This window comes from Ursus americanus, chromosome 27 (genome assembly GCF_024610735.1).
Source record: "Ursus americanus isolate L20-20 chromosome 27, mUrsAme1.1.p, whole genome shotgun sequence".
Classification (NCBI taxonomy): domain Eukaryota; kingdom Metazoa; phylum Chordata; class Mammalia; order Carnivora; family Ursidae; genus Ursus; species Ursus americanus.
The window spans coordinates 39,548,011-39,571,595 of record NC_142153.1 but is presented as its reverse complement, the minus strand read 5'-3'; the positions used below and the strand labels follow the sequence as shown (position 1 = coordinate 39,571,595).

General features: G+C 40.4%; 1 protein-coding gene across 6 annotated transcripts in view; it reads right to left on the bottom strand.

Annotated features, from left to right (window-relative positions):
• PRIMPOL (primase and DNA directed polymerase) overlaps positions 1–23,585 on the bottom strand; it is a 49,924-nt gene that overhangs the window by 3,638 nt on the left and 22,701 nt on the right. For 2 of the 6 annotated variants that reach the window (XM_045785815.2, XM_087856528.1), the window contains exons 9-15: positions 20,088–20,375; positions 8,966–9,128; positions 7,219–7,307; positions 5,351–5,440; positions 5,165–5,273; positions 1,819–1,901; positions 1,691–1,737 (exon numbers count right to left, since the gene is read on the bottom strand). In XM_045785815.2, the coding sequence (XP_045641771.2) occupies positions 1,691–1,737; positions 1,819–1,901; positions 5,165–5,273; positions 5,351–5,440; positions 7,219–7,307; positions 8,966–9,128; positions 20,088–20,375 (869 nt within the window). Of the gene's footprint in view, positions 1–1,690; positions 1,738–1,818; positions 1,902–3,339; positions 3,420–5,164; positions 5,274–5,350; positions 5,441–7,218; positions 7,308–8,965; positions 9,129–20,087; positions 20,376–23,585 lie in introns of all 6 variants that reach the window. The other 4 variants (XR_006777477.2, XM_045785816.2, XM_045785817.2 and 1 more) reach the window with 4 other exon arrangements.

Below are 23,585 nucleotides of genomic sequence, written 5' to 3'. Positions count from 1 at the left end.
ACAGGCACCGACACTGATCGGTGACTCATTTTAAAATACTAGAAGCAAAAAAGCCAGAGGAAGCAGAAATATATAAACTGTAAAAACGATGTGACAGGTACATGGGTATTCATTAAGCTGCTCCATCTTTTATTAATTTTCTACTTTAAATAATAAAAAAAAGTTCTGTCCGAGCGGCGGTAATACACATACCAAAATACTTTCAACTTGGCATTACTGGATAAGCAGAAAAAGCCATTTTTAAAAATTCACTGACACCACAAAAACGTGCATGAAACTCAGCCTCCGAACACACGAGGATGACACACACCTCCTCCTAGAGGCAAAGTTTACTTAAAAGATTTAATTTTCTCTTGGGTATTTCAGGAACATTTTCAACCTAATAGTGTACCAGGGAAGCTGGCTGTCAGCTACGCTGCTCCAGCTCCTGTCTATCTTAGATGTATGAATTTTTTCCAGAGATAGTTTTCGGTCCAATCGAATGGGAGGCAGACCATTATCCAGAATGTAGACTGAGCACGTAGCCTGTAGCACGTAACTTTCATTCTAACCAGGACACTAGAAAGGAAAAGGCGGATAGATGTGGGAAAAAGGAACACTAAAGTGTTCATTCTAGAAAATAACATGATCAAAGAGTTAATAAAAAGTTCCCGTAAAATATCAATAAGGCCTCAGAGAAAAGCGGACAGAGGACGGCTACTGACACTCGATAACAGAAATACAAACAGGAAATCTGAAAGAAGTTCCACTTCCTCAACACATTAAGAAATGTAAACTAAAACGACTAAAATACCACTTTTTGTATTTTATGGTATAAAATACCAAACAGGGTGGTAAGGACTGAAAGGTAAAAATAAACAATGTTGGCAAAACTGCAGGGTGAACTGGCGCTCTCTTTAATTGTGAAGCCTGATTTCCTGCCATGCTTATGGATACCAACGGGTAATGAGCACTCGTGAAAACGAGCTTGGAACAAAGCCTATAAAATAGGGTGCACCCTGTGACCTTGAAAATATACATGCGTGAGCACTCATCAACAGAAATTCTGGAAGACAGATGCTGAAACACATCAGTTACCCCTGAGTGGTCAAATTCTAGCTGAGGATAAGTTTATTCCCTTTGGCTTTTCATGTATTTTCTAATTTTTTCTCACAATGAATGTGAATGATTTGGGTAAATAAAACTTTTTAAAAAGGACAAGGTTGAGTAGGCCATCTGGTAATATCTACCAAAATTTAAAATGCACACACCCTTTGACATAATTCTACTTCTAGCAATTCTACCTACAGACAGAGTTGCTGAAGGAAACACAAAGGGGAGTATTTTGGTATTCTTTGTAAAGCCAAGAACGGGACACTTGTCCCCTGGCCGGGCGCGGCCACACAGGTGTGTCTGCAATCTGGTGTGAGAGCGTGCATTTTGGTATTCTTTGTAAAGCCAAGAACGGGACACTTGTCCCCTGGCCGGGCGCGGCCACACAGGTGTGTCTGCAATCTGGTGTGAGAGCGTGCGGGCGCGCACGAGCAGCTGTGTGGGGCCACTGGCACGGTCACTAGGGCACACTCCTAAGTGACAACATGTACTGAAGAGTGTGTTCGCAGACTGCACACATCCGGACATGGCGCACAGCTCAATTATACCGTCCTACCGAGAACGGATTAGGATGAGAGAAACTCAAACCCGCACCCACCTCTTTCAGAAGAAACAGGAGACTAACTTCAGCAGGTAATGGAAAACCTGAACAAGAAAAAATAGTTTTACTACTTTATGTAGATATCCAATTTTCACTTGATATGCACATAAAAATTAATAACTCACAGTCTGATTTGAAGTTTTCTGCTTTACATACAGGGTCATGACATTTCTGATACCAAAATTCATTTTTCAGATCGACCAAAATCCTTTCCATTGAAAAAAAAAAAAAAGGAAAAGTTATTACTTAATCCCCAGACTAGATGGAAAACAAAATTCATCTCCGTGCTGCTTACCAAAGATGTGCCTAAGACTTCAAGATGGAGACAAGGTAAAAAGTGAAAGGATGGAAATGTACACCAACCCAAAGAAAACTCTGGTTGTCAAAAATAGCACCCAAAATGGACTTTAGGGCAAAAAAATACACATCGACAAAAGTTCCTCTTGAGAAGACCTAATTCCTGACCTGTACTCACCAAATACGATAGCTTCAAAATGCATGAGCAAAACTGACAGGACTCCAAGGATAAAGCACTCATCTTCCATAAATCAAGATTTTAAAAAACATTCTTTTAGTAATTGATATAAATAATCACAAAAAATTCAGTAAGGGTACAGAAAATTTGAATGACCTAAAAAGCAATTTTTAATGAAATTAAAAGCAATTAACAAGTTTGCTATAATAGGCATATATGAACACTGCCTCAGGTCATTAGAAGCAGTTCTCTACAACCACATATAAAAAGCAATTATAAAAACTGACTATGCTAGGTACCATGTCAATTGCATTTAAAGTATTCACACAACACAGCTCTCACCACAAGGCAAATTATTTAGAAATAAGTAACAGAGGGGCACCTGGGTGGCTCAGTCGGTTAAGTATCTGACTCTTCGTATTGGCTCGGGTCATGATCTCAGGGTCCTGGGATCAAGCCTGGCATCGGGCTCCACTCCCCACAATTTGCTTGTCCCCCGTCCCACCCCCACCCCCACCATGTGCTCACCCTTTCTTTCTCTCAAATAAATAAAATCTTAAAAAAAGTAACAGAAAAATAGCTAACAGAAACCGATAACTTGGAAATTAAAACATTTCTAAATAAGCAATTACTCAAAAAACATGATGGAAATTAGAAAATGTTTGGAACTGAATGGAATTGAAAATACATGTTAAAATATGTGAGACAGAGCTAAAATGATCTTTGGAGAGAAATTCAGAATCCTAAAAGAATGATTTATAAAAAAAGAATGGCTAAAGACCAATAAGTAACTAACTTGGGAAATGAACAGGCTTCACGTGAGCCTTTGGACTCCTTGAATCTCTCAAAGCGTTAGTGAACCCCGACGGTGGGTAAGATCTGTTTCGGGTGTCGTCTGATCACCCAACCTCACATGCATTAGCGATCACATAGATTCAGACGAAAGCCACCGTACGGTCTTACACCACCAGACCAGCCAGAGGTTTTTAAAACACACCTTGAGTGCTGGTGAGAACATGGAACAGGAGAAAATCTGAAAACACTGCTGGTGGGAGTATACATTCGCTGACCATTTGGGGAAATACCTTAGTACCTAGTAAAATGAAATACGTGCATATTCTAAGACGCCGATTCTGCTTTCAGGCACATACTTTGAGAAACGCTCGCATACCTGCCGCAGGCGAGATGTACGAGAGTATCGTAGCTTCACCGCTCACGCTAGCAAGCCGCACGGCCACACGAGAAGACAGACTGGCACGTTTATGTTTACATAATGGCACAGAGAGTGAAAAAAAGAAAAGCAACATCTACATGTTGCATCACAAATTCAATGTTGACCGAAAAGCAATTCAAAGGATGCAATTTACACAAGATTCAAAAACATGTAAAACAAAACAATATATTGTTTGGAAATATAAGTATATATGGGGGAAAAACATTTAAAGAAAGCAAGGGAAAGATTAACACAAAACCCAGGATAACGGTTATTATTATCTCAGATGGTCAGAGGAAAGGAGGAAACTGGGGTTGGTCCCACAAAGTGCTTCTGGGGTTCGGTCAAGGTCTGCTTCTTACGGTGGGTGGCAGACAGGACAAGTGATCGTTTCAGTGTTAGTCTCTGAGGTGTACCTACAATATAATCCATGCTTTTTTTTTTCATAGTTCAGAAAAAGAAGAGATTATGGATACATAATGGAATCAGGTGATTTTTCAGAAAGAAATATGTAGGAACCTGGGAATCTCAAAAAGTTAACAGACGATCACCTTATGATAATGACTTTCTGGTGAACTTATATGCACAGAGTAAAAGACTAGAAAGATACACCAAAATCGTAACCACAGTTATCACTGGTTCTGGGCCGGGGGGGAGCTTTTCCTTTGTGTCATTCTATGCGATAGCTTTTGCATATTGAGCATACAGTTTTTGACTTTTTTTAAACTGAGCTAATCTACATACAGAAGGATAGCATTAAATGGTGCTACCCAAGATGTTTCCAGCTTTCTGGAAAAAGCTTCACGATCTTTTCTCATGTCTGGCACACAGGCTGTATACACTTGATATACAGAAGTCTCAGCTTTGATATTAAATATAAGACATAGCAAAATTTCACATATCCTGATAACTACTGGGTTTCTGTCTTATTCCTATTCTCACTGTATCATTGTATTATCGAAAATTCTGTTTCAGCCTTTACTTCCTCTCCTTTTGTCAGGGGGATTTTAAAGAAAACTCCTAAAACAGGGCTTGGTGTATACAGCAAGCACTCAGTAAACAGGGCCTGGTGTATACAGCAAGCATTCAGTAAACAGGGCCTGGTGTATACAGCAAGCATTCAGTAAACACGGATTCCCTTCAATACCACTCTTTGTCGTTTTTGGTTTTTTAAGATTTATTTATTTGGGAGGGGGAAAGCATAGAGGTGGAAGCAGGGCCCCCACTGAGCAGAGAGCCTGACGTGGGGCTCAATCCCAGGACCCTGAGATCATGACCTGAGCCGAAGGCAGACGCTTAACCCACTGAGCCACCCAGGTGCCCCAATACCATTCTTTGTCTTGACTATGTTAACCTTAACTCCAACTCTTAGCACTGAATAATTTCCCTTTCACCCAAATTTGCTCAATTTCAATTTACACTCCATAAGCTGTCAAGGACCAACGGGCAACAGACGAGGGAGAGACACTTCATCGTCCCTGTTCACTCACCTGTCTACTGCCTCTAATTTCCTCCTAGCCCCACTCAAGTCTGTCTTTCTCTTCTCAAGATTATACTATCTAAGGGATTATTTTACCGAATAAACTACAAATAAAGATGACTGCTATAAAGCAAGGTGATAATTAAGATAGTCAAATTCAATATTATAAAATAACCCAAATTTGATATAACTAAATTTATTGTAAAAACCAAAATCATTTTTATATTCAACTGTAAAAATTATAAACATTTAAAATAATTTTGGTTAAATACAAAGAACTCATTAGTAAACAACATTACTTACATGATATTATTGCTCTTGTGGGCTCTTCCAATGTTTTCGCACCAGCGATATTTACAAATATCATAAACCAGTAATTCTTCCGGGAAAAAGTAGCTCCAACGTCGAATTCCTAAAATACAAATAATGTTTCTAAAGGTATTAAAACTCCGTCATATTACAGTGAATAAGGAATAAGATTATCTTTACCGCCTTTGATGCCATTTTTATTCACCAAAGAAAGAACAAACCGGTCAATTTCAGGGTAGGGTGAACAATGATAACCTCCAATGTTTTCTGCTGCAACAGAGAGAAAAATTAATTACAGTTAAAGAGTCAAATGTTAAGCAGTTCTTCAGGACAATTCTAGGTTTTGGAGCTCCTGCAGGTTTTTTGTTTCCATGGCTTTTATGCAGTCCTGGGTGCTTGCTTGCCCTACAAGCAAGCAGGGAAAATTCAAACCTCTGAGTTAAGTCAAATGTTAATTAATATTCGTAAGAAGCACCTGTAATCATTTCAACTGCTTTCTTCACTTTGATAAAGAGAAAAGCAACCCCTTACAGCCAGAGCTGGTCTACTACTTACTATCAGCTAGGCCTTGGTGTTGTTACAAGCAGGCTGGGCACCCACAGCTCAGCCCTGGTGTTTTCCTTGCTAATCAGAGATTATTTCCCAGAATTTCAACACCAGATAAGGCCACTCTGTGGCCAAGATGATTCATGACAAAAACAAGACCACTCTGTATTCATGTCTGAATGCAGACAAAACATGAATTTTCCTAATGGCAAAAATGACCGACACCTCCCATCTTATCCAATATAAGTAACTGCTGATTCTTTACCAGTTATAGCTTTAACCTACTGTAATCTGCCTTCCTTCTAGATAAAATTTATGAAGATATTCAATCACAGAATCTCCTCTGACAGTACCCAATTCGAAGCAAATCCATGCCTCCTTAGACACTTCTCCAAAGCACCTAACTCAAGCCTGCATCCTACAATAAATCTTTTCTAATACCCTCTTCCTGAGATGCCCCACAGTTCCGCATGGCAGGAGCTCCCCACACCGAAGCCAGGACCAAACTCCACTTGTTTGCCATAGGTGTGTTCTCCCATGATCCTTAGCTGTAGGGCTCTGACAATTCAGTTATATTTTGTATCTAAGAATCTACTGGAATAATTTACGATAATTTATTTAAAATGTCATTTAATTTTTAAACACAGAATTACCTACTTTTCTTAAAGCCTATATTTCACTTACAAAAGTAATATACATAATTGGAGAGATTTTGGAAAATATATTGAAGCAGAAATGAGACAAATAAAGTCCAAATCAACGTCTAGAAATAACTGTGAAACAACCAGAAGAAAATAAACCTAAGAAAACGTTATACACGTTTTTAATGAACCTGGGATCACACCTCCCAAATAATTTTAGTCTACTTTTTTCTCTTAACATCATAAGTGGACATTTCCCATTTTATGTTGGCTTTATAAATTTAAATTAAATGGCCACAGAGTATGTGATAGTAAGTAACCAATCCCATTTTGTTGTACATTTAAATTGTCTCCGGTTTTTTGATATTATAATGATGGCCCAAAATATGTGTGTAAAATATTAGCTGCAGAGTTAACATAACGGATCTTAGAAAAAGCTCGTATGTTTTCAGTGTAAGAATGAAGAACATACACATTTCATAAAACACTTTGCAGCGATTAAAAGAATGAGAGAATACAGGGAAAGCTCCCCGGGTTCCGTGGAAACCAACAACGGCTGCCCATCTGTGACTGTGGACAGAGGCGAAGAGAACTTTTAGTTTTTCTTTTAATAGGGGTTTCTTTCACAAACAATCTACTCTATTTTCTTCTAGGTTTTTTTTTTTCCTCAAAATCACCATATAATAAAAATTAGTGAATAAGCTTTAAAAAATACCTTTTCTTTACATGTTTTCCATTTTGAATAGAAACTAAGTTGTTTTAAAGGATCAGTAGATACGAATTCTGAAGATTTAAGATTTTTAAGGCAAAATAGACTTCGTATCCTTAAATTTTCACAGGAAATTGTTTTCTTAAAATTACCTTTAGTCCTGGTACTGTTAAAACATTCAACTCGTTTTTGTTTATTCTGAGATGTGTCACATGTCAGAATTCGTAAAGTATCTGAGAATCTGAAGAAAACATCGAAAGAAACAAAGCAACGTTACCTAAGAATCAAAGAGAAACGGCTACAGAAAGGAAACTGAATTTCATATAGTTCCACATTAAAATCCTTTATTCAACAGCTAATTCTTCCAGGACAATTAAGTCACATTTGCCTACAAAACACCAATAAGAACAGCAGTCTGGTGTTCATTTAAAATACTTTCTTCAACTCCAGTGTGAATCAGAGGACTCTGGGACTGAAGCCATAGAATGAAGTGCGTAATTCTATTCAAACGTACAGAGCCTTTGAAATTTTTGTTACAATGATTTGAAAAGTGTGAATAATGGGGGGGGGGAGAAGGAAGGAGGGATGTGAGCAAAGGAAAAAATGAATTAAAATTAACTGAAAGACACATTCATAACCCTCAAGAATTTAGCCTTCATTTGAGGAAGAAATACACCTAGTATTCACTTGGACACACAAAAGAAAATTAAGGAAACCATATTCAGTAGAAGAACTCTCCACTTCTGTGGAATTAATACTGAAACTACAAAGGAAATGGAGTTTAGTGACAGGGAGAGAGGACTGCAGGCTGTCTTACGGGAAGGCTGTGGCGCTTTTCCCACACAAGACAAAGGAAGATCCCACTCTTGGGCCAGCAGTCGTCATACCATTTTCCCACCACCCCACGGCGCTTCCAGAATCGTGGAACTGCTATGCTAACAACTAGCGTCTACTGAGCAGGTGCCGTGGGCCGGACACGGCTGTCCGCTGACGTGCGGTTCTCACTCACTTGACGTTCCGACTCCCTGAGACGGGGGGGGGGGGATAGCATTTCCGTTTCAAAGGTAAGGAAATGAAGACTTTGATGTTACTTCTGAAAAATGTCATGAAAAAACTCAAAGTCCAGGAATAATATGAAGAAAACCCCCCTGTCTTTCCACCCCCTTGGGTAACTGCTGGCAAGTGGACGTCCAGACACAACTTCCCCCCCAGCGAAGTATTTTAAATATTTTATTAACATTTATTTCTATGGGATTTCTCCTGAGAATCAGATGTAGGGAAGGCAAAGGAAAAAGGAGCAGGCAACTTAATGGAGCAAGGCAATTCAGTCTGATCATTAAACACCTGGTTTGGACGAACAAAATCTGTCAGCCCAGACACAGGGAAATGAAGGCAAACGTTTCTGTTGAAAGAGGTCTTTTATACTTTTAAAAAGTGACCAAAATGTGGCAACTTGAGTAGTCAACAACAAAACTGACAGTAAGTTAACTAGCATAATGGAAAATTATATAGGCAGTAAAAGTTTTAATTACAACTAACTGTTGCAAGTTACTAACTTGGCAGATATTCATGATCTAATGTTAAGTGAATAAAACAACTGATATAACCATATAAATAGTGATCTCAAAAAATATTCTTTGAATGAAGGAGGTGTGTAAATTATATGTATGAATGTGGACACATGAAAAGTATATATTAATAGTAACTATTTCCAAATGGAATACAAGTAGTTTTCATTTTCTTTCGTATAAAAAAAAAAGTTAACCTAGAATTTAAAGAACTTCCATTTTCTTAAGTTAGAACGAATTTACACGATTCACATTTTGGTACTATACAATGCCATTCACTGTTTAATATGCATTCATGAATACACAACGGTTGGATTCTGGTATTATGTACCTGACATTGCTGACCAAAGAAGAGAGGAAATACTGATTTTCTTCAGAAATATTCTTGGACTGTTTGGGAAAAAATTTGTTGTCTTCAGCAACCTCCAAAGCCACCTGTTTTCCTATCTTTGATGATTTATACAGCCGAAAGTTCCTATTTCTTGTATAAACTCCTATTATCAAAAATAAAACAATTATGAATGCATGTTTTCAGTGCTTTGTTTTTATAGTCAGCAAATATTAAATTACTGTTGTACAGCATTATTAGAGAAACAATTGGCTCTGGGTCAAGGTGCCCATGCGGGAAGATCCTGAACTCCCCTCCACATGTGAACACACCAGATACAGCTGTATTGGGAACGATTTCCTCTGAAAGAAACCTAAAACTCGGCAGATTGACTCCTTCACCAACTGAGACTGAAACCACATGGAAGCCGGTGGGAAAGGCCGAGACACAATCTCGCCATAAGCCCCACGCTCAGTGCATCAACCTACAAATGGAAGGGAATTCAAAATCCAGAGCTTCTCCCCGATAGCTAAGGATTCACACCTCACATTAGGTACCCCAACTTTTAAGACCTGCACCTAAGAGATGAGCCCCAGAAACATCTGGCTTTGAAACCCCAACTGGGCTGCGGCAAACTGAGGAAGGCTCTTAAGGGCTCGCGCGCAGACTCACCCCAAGGCCTCGTGCAGAAGCGGCCCTTCGAAAGTGCCCAGACTTTATGTGAAGGAGACTCATTTCCAAACTTTAAAGCTCTGGACTGAGGGATACTCTCCAGGGATGGAGGTGGTGGGCACCTTCCTCTTTTCTGCCTCTTTAAAGCCAGCAGGTGCCATCGTTTTTCTTTTTCTCCCCCCCCTTTCCTCCCCCTCCTTTTCTGAGTGGGTGCCATCTTTGCCCGCCCCCTCTGCCTCACTCCAGCCAGCAGACACAATCTTTGGCTTCCCCTCTGCTGTGCTCCAGAGCACCAGTATCTCCTGGAGGAAAGTGTCTAGTCACGTTTGGTGCCCCAGTTGTTACATATGGTGACCCATTTTTCAGGTGATCCCTTGGTCACCTGGCTCTGAAGGCGAGGGAGGCTTGCGTTCCTGGGTGCCCAGGACTGTAACAACTGGAGGGACAGTGCTCGGGAGACTGCCACTCCCAGGGCACTGCGCAGAGACCGACTGAAACACACCCCCGTTCCTGAGAGCGAGGCCCGATCGCTTGTGCAGCAGCTCTGGCCCGAGGGGCAGGCTTCTGTTCTGGCGCGCTTACAGGAGCCTCCGGAAGGGCTCCCAGGGAACGGAGCTCAGTGCACGTAATTTGTGCACTCTTCCTCTGCGTCATCTGGCTCACAGCTATCTTCCAGAATGGAGCTTATGCCCTTTGTTCGGCGCCCTGATTTTTGCAGTTGCTGCCAGGGGATTCCTCTCCATCTGGCTCTGGTGGCTGGGGGGACTGACGCTCACAGGTCCTACGGAACTGTAACCAACGGAGAAGGAGTTCTTAAACCGCGACCATCGCCGGGGCACAACAAGAGGCAACAGGCCCAGGAGCTCAGCCTCTCTAAGCCTGTTAGCTTATCATCATTGGTGCAGCTGTTGGGACAGGCTTCTAATGAAACACACACCCAGGGGCTAATTGGAAACTTTCCTGAGACCTTGGCGGGCAGGTTGTATTTTCATCCTCTCTTGCTGTGCCTCACAGCACCGGCTCTCTCGGAGGGGAACTTGGATACGCGTCCCACACCCCAGTTTTGACATCCAGTACCCTGCTTTTTGGAGCGGCCTCCTAGGGGATAACCCTCAATCACCTGGCTCTGGTGGCCAGGGGGCTTCGGTTCCTGGGACTCACGAGACTCCAACAGTCAGAGACAATTCTTAGATGGCTCGCACCCTCAGGGCACTGCACAGACAGCAGACTGAAACACCCCCCGCCGTCTGGGAAAGAGGCCTACTCACTTGTCCTAGAGTTTTGGTTTGAGGGGCAGTCTTCAAGTTTGGCACACGTCTAGGAGCTCCAGAGCTGCTCACAGGAAACACAGGCCGGGGGAGGCTGTCTCTGTGCTCTCCTTCTACCTCACGATGGCTCACCAGCATCTCTCAGAAAGGAGCTTTATCTGCTCATCAAGGCCTGATTTTTGCGAGTACCGTCCATGGGACACCTCCGTACTACCTGAGGGTCAGTGGGGCTTACACCTGCGGTCCCACACGACTGTCCATATTTTCATTCTTTAAAAGCTGCTGCCTGAGGGTCTGGCTTCCAATCTCCTGAATCTAGGTGTTGAATGAGATCTCCCCTTTGGGACACTGACTGGGCCTGGCATACTCTGAAGTCCCGGAAACTATTAAAAATAAAACAGGCAGCTTGGATGATCATAAAAGTCTGAGAAACAACCAAGAGCTGGAACAGGGTTGAAGGATAAGGTTCATCTCCTACATAAGGCCAACCCTTCAAGACGGGGCGGGGATGCTATTTCATCTAACACACAGAGTCAAGCAAAATGAAGAACAGAGGATGCATTCCGAACAAAGACGACGAAACTCTTAAACAACCTTAATGAAATGGAGATAAGTAATTTACCTGATAACGAGCTCAAAGTAATGGTCATACAGACGCTCAACTTGGGAGAGGAATGGATGAGCACTGTGAGAGCTCGACAAAAAGGCAGAGAATGTAAGAAAGTAGCAAACAGAAGTCACAGAGCTGAAAATACAAAAACTGATCTGAAAGATACACTATGCTAGATGAAGCAGGGTCAGTGAACCCAAAGACAGGACAGAGGAACTCACCCAACAGAGCAGTGGAAAGAGAAAGGAATGAAACAAAGTGAAGATAGTTTAAGGGCCTTCTGAGACAACACTGAGCAGACTAATATTTACATTATACGAATCCCAGAAGGAGAAAGGGCCGGAAAACTTATTTGAAGAAATAACTGAAAACTTCAATAACCTGGGGAAGGAAAGACATACAGATTCAGGAAGGACAGCAAGTTCCAAGTCAAATGAATGCAGCACAGAGAGCCACACCAAGACACATTATAATTAAAATGCCAAAAGTTAAAAAAAAAAAAGAGAGAGAGAGAGACTCTTAAAGGAAGAAAAAAAAATACCTTGTTACATACAAGGAGACCCCATATGACTGTGAGCACAGTTTTCCGCAGAAACGTTGCAGGCCAGAGAGAGCGGCGTGATATATGCAAACTGCTGAAGGAACAAAACTCCCAACCAAGAATACTCTGTCTGGCAAAGTTATCATTCATAATTAAGGACAGATAAAGAGTTTTCCAGACAAGCAAGAGATAAAAAAGTTCATTACTACTCAACCAGTCCTAAAAGAAATGTCAAAGGGACAGCTTTAAGCTGGAAAAAAACAAAGTGGCGGTTGTTGCTTATTATTTAACAAAAAAATGTATGAAAGTGTAAATCTCACTGGTAAAAGCAACTACATATTAAAGGAGTATATCAATCAAGTGTGACGCTAGTGTAAAGGTTAAAAGACGAAAGTAGTAAAAACAACTGCGACTACAATAATGAGCTAAGGGATACGCAAGATAACAAGATGTAGAATGTGAGAGGCGAAACGTAAAACATGGGGGCAGAGCGTAAAAATGTACAGCTTTGAATGCGTTGTTATAAACCTAAGATAGGCTGTTACGAATGTAAGTCATTATATGTAAGCCCCAAGGTAACCACAAAGCAAAAAGCTGTAACAGCTACACAGAAGATAATGAGAAAGGAAGCACGCCACTAAGGAATTCATCAAACCACAAAGGAAGAGGGCAAGAGAAGTAGAAAGATAAAGAAGAATTAAAAAACAGCCAGAAAATAATGAACAAAATGGCTCCAAGTACATAAGGATAAGTAATTACTGTAAATGGATTAAACTCACCAATCAAAAGACATACAGTAGCTGAAAGGATAAAAACAAAACAAGACCCATCTATACACTCCCAGTCAGGAGACCCATTTCAGAAGCAAGAACACACACAGACTGAAAGTGAAGGGATGGAAAAAGATGTTCCACACAATGGAAACCAAAAGAAAGCTGGGGTAGCTCTACTTTGGTCAGACAAAATACTTGAACACAAAGACTGCAGTAAGAAACAAAGACAGGTATTACATAACGACAAAGGGGTCATTCCAAAAAGAGGATATAGCACCTACAAATATTTAGGCACCAACACAGGAGCACCCAAATATATAAATCAAATATTAACAGACCTAATGGGAGCAATAGACAGAAGTACAATAGTAGGGGACTTCAGTACCCCCACTTACATCAATGGATAGATCATCCAGACAGAAAATCAATAATAAGGCAACATCAACCTCAAACCACACATTAGCCAGATGGAAATAACAGATACATACAGAACGTTCCATTCAAAAGCAAAAGAATACATTCTTCTTAAGTGCATATGGAGCATTCTCCAGCACAGATCATACGTCAGGCCATAAAATAAGGCTTAACAAATTTGAGATTGAAATCATATGAAGCATCTTTCTGACCACAATACTGTGAAATTAGAAATCAATCCTAAGAAAACTGCAAAATTCACAAACATATGGGGATTAAACAACATGCTACTGAAAAAAATAGGTCACAAAGGAATCAATGGATAAATACCTAGAGACCAAAAAAAAAAAAAAAAGAAATATAACAAACCACAACCTATGGGATGCAGCGAAAGCAATTCTGAGAGGGAAGTGCACTGTGATAAATACCTATATCAAGAAGCAAGAAAAATCTCCAACAACTTAACTTGACACCTCAAGAAATGAGAAAAAAGACAGCAAACAAACCCAAAGTTAGTAGAAGAAAGAAAATAATAAAGATCAGAGCAGAAATAAATGAAATGCAGACTTTAAAAAGAAGATCAATGAATGCAAGAACTGGTTCCTTGAAAAGATAAACAAAATCGACAAACCTTTAGCTAGACTCACCACGGAGAAAAAGAGAGGACTAAAATGAGGTGAGAAATGAAAGAGGACACCTTACAACTGATACCGCAGAAATACAAAAGATCGTAGAAAACCACTGTGAGCAACTGCCCCCCAACAAATGGGGCAACATGAAAAAACGCACAACTTCCCAGAAACAGATAACATTCCCAGGCTGAATCATAAATAGAAAACAGACTGATTACTTGTCAGGAGATTGACTCAGCAATCAGACACCTCCCAACAAACGAAAGCCCAGGAACAGATAGCTCTCGAGGGGAATCTACCAAACATTTAAAGCAGAATACGTTCCTTCTCAAACTATTCCCAAAAACAGAAGAGTGGGGATCCCTTCCAAATTCACTTTCATGAGCAGTATTACCATGACACCAAAAATAAACAGAGAAGAAAGAAAATTACAGGCCAATATCCTTGATGAACATATGCAAATGTTCTCAACAAAATAACTAAATAACAAAATAACAGCAAACCAAATTCAACAATACGGGGGTATCCCCCACTTTCTGGAAGTTCACGTTACAACACTTTACTTTCATGAAAGATCTACATTACTACGCGTTTTCACTAACTGAAAGATTCCAAAGAGGATTTTCACTTCTACGAGAAAAGCTGCTGCCATACTACTGTGGGTCTTTCATAAAAGCAAAGTGGCTGAATAAAAATCAAATGATCATCTCAATAGATGCTGAAAAGGCATTTGACGAAATTCAACACCCACGTATGATCAAAACTCTCCACTAAGTGATCATAGAGGAAACACAGCTCAACATGATAAAGTCTGTATGTGACACACGCTTAGCCAACATCAGACTCAGAGGTGAGAGCTGGAAGCTTTTCCTCGAAGATCGGGAACAAGACAAGAGCACCCACTCTCATCACTTTTATCAACACGGCACTGGGTGTCCCAGCCAGAGCAAGTAGGCAAGAAAAGAAATCAAAGGCATCCAGATTCCAGGAAGGAAGAAGTGAAACTGTTCTATCTGCAAATGTTTATGTACAGAAATTTCTATGTAGAAAACCCCAAAGACTCCACCAAAAAAACTGTTAGAAAAAATGAATTCAGTGAAGTTGCAGGATACAAAATCAACAATACAGAAATCTGTTGCATTTCTATACAATAACTATCAGAAAAACAAATTAAGACACAATCCTATTAAAAAAAAAATCCCATTTACAATTGCGTCGGAAGGAGTAACATACCTAGGAATAAACTTAACCAAGGAGGTGAAAGACCCGTACTCAGAAAACTATAAACAACACTGATGAAAGAAACTGAAGATGACACAGACAAATGGAAAGCTATGCCAAGCTCCTGGACTGGAAGAATACTGTTAAAATGTCCATAGTACCAAGGGCAAGCTATGATTCAGTGCAGTACCTATCAAAATCCCAATGGCATTTTTTACAGAATCGAACAAAGAATTCTAAAATTTATATGAACTACAAAAGATCCAGAATGGCTAAAGCTACCCAGACAAAGAAGGACAAAGTTGGAGGCATCATGCTTCCTGATTTCAAACTACACCGCAGTGCGACAGTAATCAAAACAGTACGGGGCTGGCAATGAAAACGGATTCAGAGCGATGGAACAGAACAGAAAGCAAAGAAATAAATCAAGTATATCTGCTCGATTAATTTACAACAAAGGAGCCAAGAATACACAATAGGGAAAGAAGAGTCTCTTCAATAAAATGAGTTGGGAAAACTGGAAAGCCACATGCAAAAGAATAAAACGGTAGCACTGTCTCATACCATACACAGAAATTAACTCGAGATGAAATGAAGACTTGAATTTAAGACCCGAAACCATAAAACTCTTAGAAAACAGGCAGTAGGCTCCTTGACCTGAATCTTGGCGATGGTGTTTTAAATTTGACACTAACAGCAAAGGCAACAAAAGCAAAAATAAATAAGCAGGACATCATCAAAGTAAAAAACTTCTGCAGAGAAAGGAAACCATCAACAAAATGAAAAGGCTACATATTGAATGGGAGAAAATATATGCAAATCATGTATCTGATAAGATGTTAATAGCCAAGATATATAAAGAACTCATACAACTCAATAGGAAAAAGAAACCAATCTGATTAAAAAATGGGCAGAAGATCTGAATAGACATTTCTCCATAGAAGACATACAGATGGCCAACAGCTGTTCAACATCCCTAATCATCAGGGAAATGCAAATCAAAACCACAACGACATATCCCCTCATACTGTCAGAATGGCTAGTATCAAAAAGACAAATAACAAGTGTTGATGAGGGTATGGAGAAAAGGGAACCCTTGTGCACTGTCAATGGAATATAAACTGGTGCAGCCGCTGGGGAAAACAGTACGGAGGTTCCTCAAAAAATTAAAAATAGAACTCCCACACGATCCAGCAATTCTATTTCTGGGTATTTATCTGAAGAAAATAAAAACACTAATTCAAAAAGACAGACATATCACCATGTTCACTGCAGCATTATTTACAATAGCCACGATATGGAAACAAACTAAGGGTCTATCAACAGATGAACGAATAAAGAAAATGAATCAAGAAAAAATATGTATCTCCACAAAATGGAATATTATTTAACCAACTAAAAAAAAGAGAGAAAAATCCTGCCATTTGTGACCACACAGACGGACCTTAAGGGCATTATGCTAAATGAAATAAGTCAGACAGGGAAAGATAAATACCATATCACTTATATAGAGAATCTAAAAATTAAAATTAAGAAAAAGACAACCCAAGCCAATAAATACAGAGAACAGACTGGTGGTTGCTTGAGGTGGGGCGGTGGGGGTCGGCCAATAGGTAAAGGGAGTCAAAAAACACAAGCTTCAGTTTTAACATAAATAAGCCAGGGGATGTAATGGACGGCATGGCAAACACGGCTAATAACACTGTACTGCATATCTGAAAGTTGCTGAGAGTACGTCTTAGAAATTCTTATCAGAAGAAAAAAGTTCTGTAACTATGTATGGTGATGGATGTTAGCTAGAGTTACTGTGGTGATCATTTTGCAATATATACAAATATCAGATCATTATCAATATCAGATCAGCACACCTGAAACTAATGTCATGAGGCATGTCAATCACACCTCGAGAAAAAAATGAAGGCAGAAGAAAAACGCACCTTCACGTAAACAAAAATACAAATGAAAAAAGTATTTTTTATCAGCTGTAAACAAAATAAAAGCAATATATAAATTAAGATAAAGTGGACTTGGTATGGAAGAATGCCACATGCAGAAACAGAAAATGAGATGAGATTATTTGGGGGTAACCCTCCTGTTGTAAATAAATAGAAACACGGGGCAAATCATTTAGGAAAAAAAGTTTCAGACAATTAAAGAGCTTCCAAGGCGGTGAATATTTCTGGTGCTAAAATCCCAAAGAAGGGAGGCATCAAAAAATCAAATACCGCTCTCTCCCCACTATGTGAGCATACAATGAGAAGACCGTGATCTGAAAACCAGGACAGGGACTTCACCAAAACCCACCCGTGCTGGTGCCCTGATCTTGCACTTCTATCCTCTTCAGCTGTGAGAAATAAATGTTTGTTTTTAAGCCAAACAAACAAAAACAACCCAAATACCCAGAATAAATCTAACAAAAAATATATAAGTTCTCTGTTTAGAAAATTATAAAACATTGAGAGAAATGAGAGAACATCTGTGTTAGTGGAATGACAAAGCATGTTCACGAAATGAAACACTAAACGTTATAAAAATGTCAATTCTTTCCAAGTTGATCTCTAGATTCAATGCAAACGAAATCAAATTCTAGCAGAGTGCGTGTGTGTTTGCGTGTGCATGTGTAACCTGACAAGTGGATTCTAAAATTTAAATGGAAGTGCAAATGGTCAAGAACAGCCAAGAAATTTCAAAGAACAAAGTTGGTGGACTTCCACTGGATATCAAGACTTAAAGAAAACACCTATATTAAGACAGTAATGGTACTGGCACAAAAATAGACCAATATAACAACGGAACAGAATATAATCCAGAAAAGACCAAACATATAGACACTTGAATTATGACAAAGATGTCCTTTTAGGACAAGGATAGTTATTTCAACAAACAGTGTTGAGACAAATGGATATTCATATAGGGGAAAAAAATGAATCTTAACTCCTCTTCACACAATAGGCAAAAATCCACTCCAAGTGGGTTGTAGGTCTAAACATAAAAGGTAAAAAAAGAAGTCTTCTAGAAGATAAGTAGGAGAATATCTTCATAATTTGGGAACAGTGAAAGATTTAAAAAGATACAAGAAACACTAAGAGGAAAATGTTGATAAATTAGACTACTACTATTTAAAGTTACTTTTATTCATCAAAGACACCATTAAGAGAGTAAAAAAGCAAGCCACAAATACTATAGGATTCCAATGATAAAGTTCAGAAACAGGCAAAACTAATCTGTGGTGTTAGAAGATGGATTAGCGGTCACCTGCGGGGAGGAGGAAGAGTACTCACTAGAAGAAACATGGAGGAGAGTCTGGGATCCTGGGAATCTTCTGTTTCTTATCTAGGGAGGTGTGCTGACAAGGGCATGATCATTTTGTGGTAATTCATTGACCTGTATACTCACAAATTACTCATGTTTCTGTTTGAATGTTATACTTCAATAAAAAGCTTCCTCAAAAAATTCTGGCCCGTGGGGTGCCTGGCTGGCTCAGTCAGGACAGCATGCGACTTTCGATCTCGGGGTTGTGAGTTCGCACCCCAGGTTAGGTGTAGAGATTACTTTAAAAAAATAAAATCTTTAAAAAACAATTTTGGCGTGTACTATTAAATCCCTGACCTTTTCAAAAGATGCCTTAAGGAATGTCCTTTTTGGTACATAAATTATTCTGGATATACTCTTGAAATCCTTCTTTCAAGTGTATCGTGGACATTTCCTTGCTAGTCCAGTAAACTGACCTCTAAGGCTAACCATCATGAACCGGGGTATTCTGCTTGGGGTCTTCAGTACTGGGGTTGAGGCAGAGCACAGTGATCGGCTATTTTGCTCCCCCTGAACCACCTCCTGTTAGGCATTCTCCCTGCTTTACTGCCTGCTGGCACAACCTGGAGAGGATATTCTGCTAACAAAACAACACTTGTCACTTGGAAGAACGCTCCTCTACTCGTAACTCATGCTTGCTCACACCCAAACCACCGCGCTGCGCTTATCTATGTTTCCAAATTCTGGCACCTGGTTGTCGGGGCGGCTAGCTAGGAAGGTATAAACTATGGCAGGGACCCTTCCCTACTCGTGGCCTGGCTGGCTTGATAATCCTGCCTGCAAGTTAAACCTAGTTTCCTTCAGCCGCTACACACCGAAACCCTCTCAGCTGCTCTAACGCTCAATGCCAAAATGTGTTCTTCACGGCTTTCAAACCACAAGCTGGAACCACGTATAAAAATGAGGTTTAGGGGCGCCTGCGTGGCTCCGTCAGTTGGGCATCTGACTCTTGATCTCAGCGTCGTGAGCTCAAGGCCCGCGGTTGGGCCCTGCGATGGGTGTGAAGCCTACTTGAAATTCTTAAAAAAATGAGGTTTAGTTCACCAGATTGGAGCCGGCTAAATTAGGGGTCCTGAGTGGCCGATGTGTTACCCAACCAGGCTGCATCCTGCCCAGTGCCTCACACATCCTCAGCCTTGGCACCGGAAGCAAGGTGGGTGGAAGAGAGCATGCGTGAGGAAGGTACCAGTGTGAGGATAGTCAAAAAGCTGATGAAATGACCCTCTGGCACTCACTGCAAAACTCTTCAGTGAAGAGACCAGTGGCCTCATTTTGCCACATAAAAGTATCATTTTTATACTGTCGGTTTTTAACATGTATTTCACCTAATTAAACCTGTTACCAGTACTGGAGAGCGCTGGTCCAACTGCCCCGTTAAGAGTCCCCTGACACAAATCCTCTGGACCCTCCGGGGGAAGTGCCAGCTCTAAGGATTCTCTTTTGGAACTCGGGGCAGCCTGGGGCCTCTGTCCCGCAGGAACTGCTCTAAGATCTCTGAACAGAAGCCTCGCCGCGTCCCAGCACCCTAGCTCAGGGATCACACTCTGCTAGTGGTTCCGTGGTCAGTATGGAGCAATGGTGGCAGCAAGAATCCTAAGCAAAGTGACAAATGGGCACTGGGGGTCACTCAGGGAGGTACATGAAGACAGCCTAACAGGCAGCTGAGCTGACATCTTACTTACCGAAGTCTACAAAAAGATGCTTTTCTCCTACGTTATTCTTCACAACTAAAAATGATAGGTCAGGACTGCTTTGCTCAGCTGACCCCAGCCTCTCCTGTTCCTTCGAATTCCGTGTCCGGCTCTCTCCTCTATCTTCATCTGAGGACATTTCGCTAAAGGAAATTCCTTGTTTAATTGGCGTTTCAGGAAAATGGGAAAATCCGTGGCCCGTGGTCTCTGAAATACTATCATCATCTTCACTGGCAATTAAGTGAAAAGCAGGCTGCAAAATTTTTCTCACAAAATTACCTAGGAGAAAAAATATTATAATGAATCTAATTCACAACCTGGAGAGGATATTCTGCTAACAACTCAAGATCTAGGCACAAATCTACACATGACAACTTTACACAGTAAGGTTTCTTTTCTTGACTTCTGGATTTAAAAGTGAGTTGTTATTACAAACTGTAACATACTTCTCCTGTTACTTCCTTCCCCTTGTGCAATCTTTTACTTTTTCAACTCCCGCTGGCAGGGTAGCTCGGTGGCACTTACAACAAATATCATCAGAGACGCCACCAGGAGCACCTGGGTGGCTGAGTCGGTTAAGCATCCAACTCTTGATCTCAGCTCAGGTCTTGATCTCAGGGCCGAAAGTTCAAGCCCTGCACTGGGCTCCACACTGGGATGGAGCCTACTTAAAAAAAAAAAAAAAAAGATTCCACCAAAAAACTGCTAGAACTAAGACATGAATTCAGCAAAATCACAGGATATAAAATCAATGTACAGAAATCTGTTGCATTTCTATACACCAATAATGAAGCAGCAGAAAGAGAAATCAAGGAATCAATCCCATTTACAATTGCATCAAAGACAGTAAGATACCTGGAAATAAACCTAACTAAAGAGGTGAAAGACCCGTATTTTGAAAACTATAGAATACTTAATGAAAGAAATTGAAGAGGACACAAAGAAATTGAAAAACATTCTCTGTTCATGGATTGGAATAACAAACATTGTTAAAATGTCTGTACTACCCAAAGCAATCTACACATTTAGTGCAAACCCTATCAAAATAACAGCAGCATTTTTCACGGGAGCCAGAACAAAAAATCCTAAAATTTATAGGAAACCACAAAAAACCCTGAATAGCCAAAGTGATCCTGAAAAAGAAAACCAAAGCTGGAGGCTTTGTGATTCCAGACTTCCAGCTTTATTACAAAGCTGTGATCATCAAGACAGTATGGTACTGGCACAAAAACAGACATAGATCAATGGAACAGAACAGAAAATCCAGAAATGGACCCACAACTATATGGCCCACTCATCTTTGACAAAGAAGGAAAGAATATCCAATGGAAAAAAGATGGTCTCTTCAACAAATGGTGCTGGGAAAACTGGACAGCAACATGCAAAAGAATGAAACTGGAACATTCCCTTACACCATACACAAAAATAAATTCAAAATGAAAGAACGACATCTAGATGTAAGGCAGGAAACCATCAAAATCCTAGAGGAGAACACAGCAACCTCTCTGACCTCAGCTGTGGCAAATTCTTACGAGACACATTGCCGGAGGCAAGGAAACAAAAGTGAAAATGAACAATTGGGACTACATCAAGATAAAAAGCTTCTGCACAGCAAAGGAAACAATCAGCAAAACGAAGGCAACCTATGAAATGGAAGAAGATATCTGCTAATGACACATCCGATAAAGGGTTAGTATCCAAAGTCTATAAAGAACTTATCAAACTCAATACCCAAAAATCAAATAACCCAGGGGCGCCTGGGTGGCTCAGCTGGTTGAGCATCTATCTTGGTTCTGGCTCAGGTCATGATCTCAGGGTCCTGGGACTGAGCCCCAGGTCAGGCTCCGTGCTCAGTGGGGAGTCTGTTTGAGGATTCTCTCCCTCTGCTCCTCCCCCCAATCTCTCTCTCAAAACAATAAATAAATCTTTAAAAAACAAAAAGAAATAATCCAGTTAAGAAATGGGTAGAAGATATGAACAGACATTCTTCCAAAGAAGACATCCCGATGGCTAAAAGGCCTATGAACAGATGCTCTACATGAGTCATCATCGGGGATACAAATAAAACCACAATCAGATGCCACTTCCTATCTGTCGGCATGGCTAAAATTAACAAATCAGGAAACAACAGATGTTGGCGAGGATGTGGAGAAAAGGAAACCCTCTTACACTGTTGGTAGGAATGCAAACTGGTGCAGCCACTCTGGAAAACAGTATGGAAGTTCCTCAAAAAGTTAAAAATAGAGCTACCCTGTGACCCAGCAACTGTACTACTAGGTATATTTACCCAAAGGATGCAAAAATACAGATTCAAAGGGGTACCGGCACCCCAATGTTTAGAGCAGCATTCTCCACAATAGCCAAACTCTGGAAAGAGCCCAAGTGTCCATTGCCTGATGAATGGATAAAGATGTGGCGTGTGTGCGTGCACGCGCACTCACAGACACAGACACTGAAATACTACTCAGCCATTAAAAAGAATGAAATCTTGCCATTTGCAATGACATGCATGGAGCTAAAGTATATTGTGCCAGGCAAAATAAGTCAATCAGAGAAAGACAAATACCATATGATTTCACTCATATGTGGAATTTAAGACACAAAACAGATGAACATATGAGAAGGGGGAAAAAAAAGAGACTGGGAAGCAAACCAAAAGACACTCTTAACAAGAGAGAACAAACTGAGGGATGATGGAGGGAGGTGGGCGGGGGATGGGCTAAATGGGTGATGGGTGTTAAGGAGCACTGGGTGCTGTATGTAAGTGATGAATCACTAAATTCTACTCCTGAAACCAATATTACTCTATCTGTTGGCTAACTAGAATTTAAATAGAAATTTGGAAAAAAAAAAAGACAACTTTCTAGTGACCTGACTTGCAAGATTCTCTAATTACTGTTATTTTAAAATAAATTTTATTTTATTCCATTGTAAAAATTAAAAATAAGTAAATAAATAGATCATCTTAGGAAGGTTGGTTCGAGAAGAAGTGTCAGTGTTGCTAGCATGAGCCTGAGCCTAACGTACTACCACCAAGAGAGCACCACTTTTATTTTATTTTTAAAGATTTTATTTATTTATTTGAGAGAGAGAGAACAGAGCAAGAGAGAGAGAGCGCAGAGTGGGGGTGAGGGGCAGAGGGAGAAGCAGACTTCCCGCTGAGCCACGACCTCAGCCACAAGCGGACACTTAACCGACTGACTGAACCACCCGGGCGCCCCGAGAGCACTACTTTTATTAATACAAATTGAGTAGAACTTATCTTGACAATTAATGGGTTAAAGAATGAAAGGTGTATATGCATCTACAGGGCTACCGAGATAAGGCATAAACAGAGAGAATCTCTGCCATAGCCTTGAGTCAGGATGTCAGCAAATTTCTCCGGAGCTGCTTTTCTCTCCTCTTCCTGTCATAATACGCCCTAGGAACCCCGACATTCACAGCCATCACTTCCACAACTGCTGTTCCTCCTGCTTTTCCCTCTCGTTG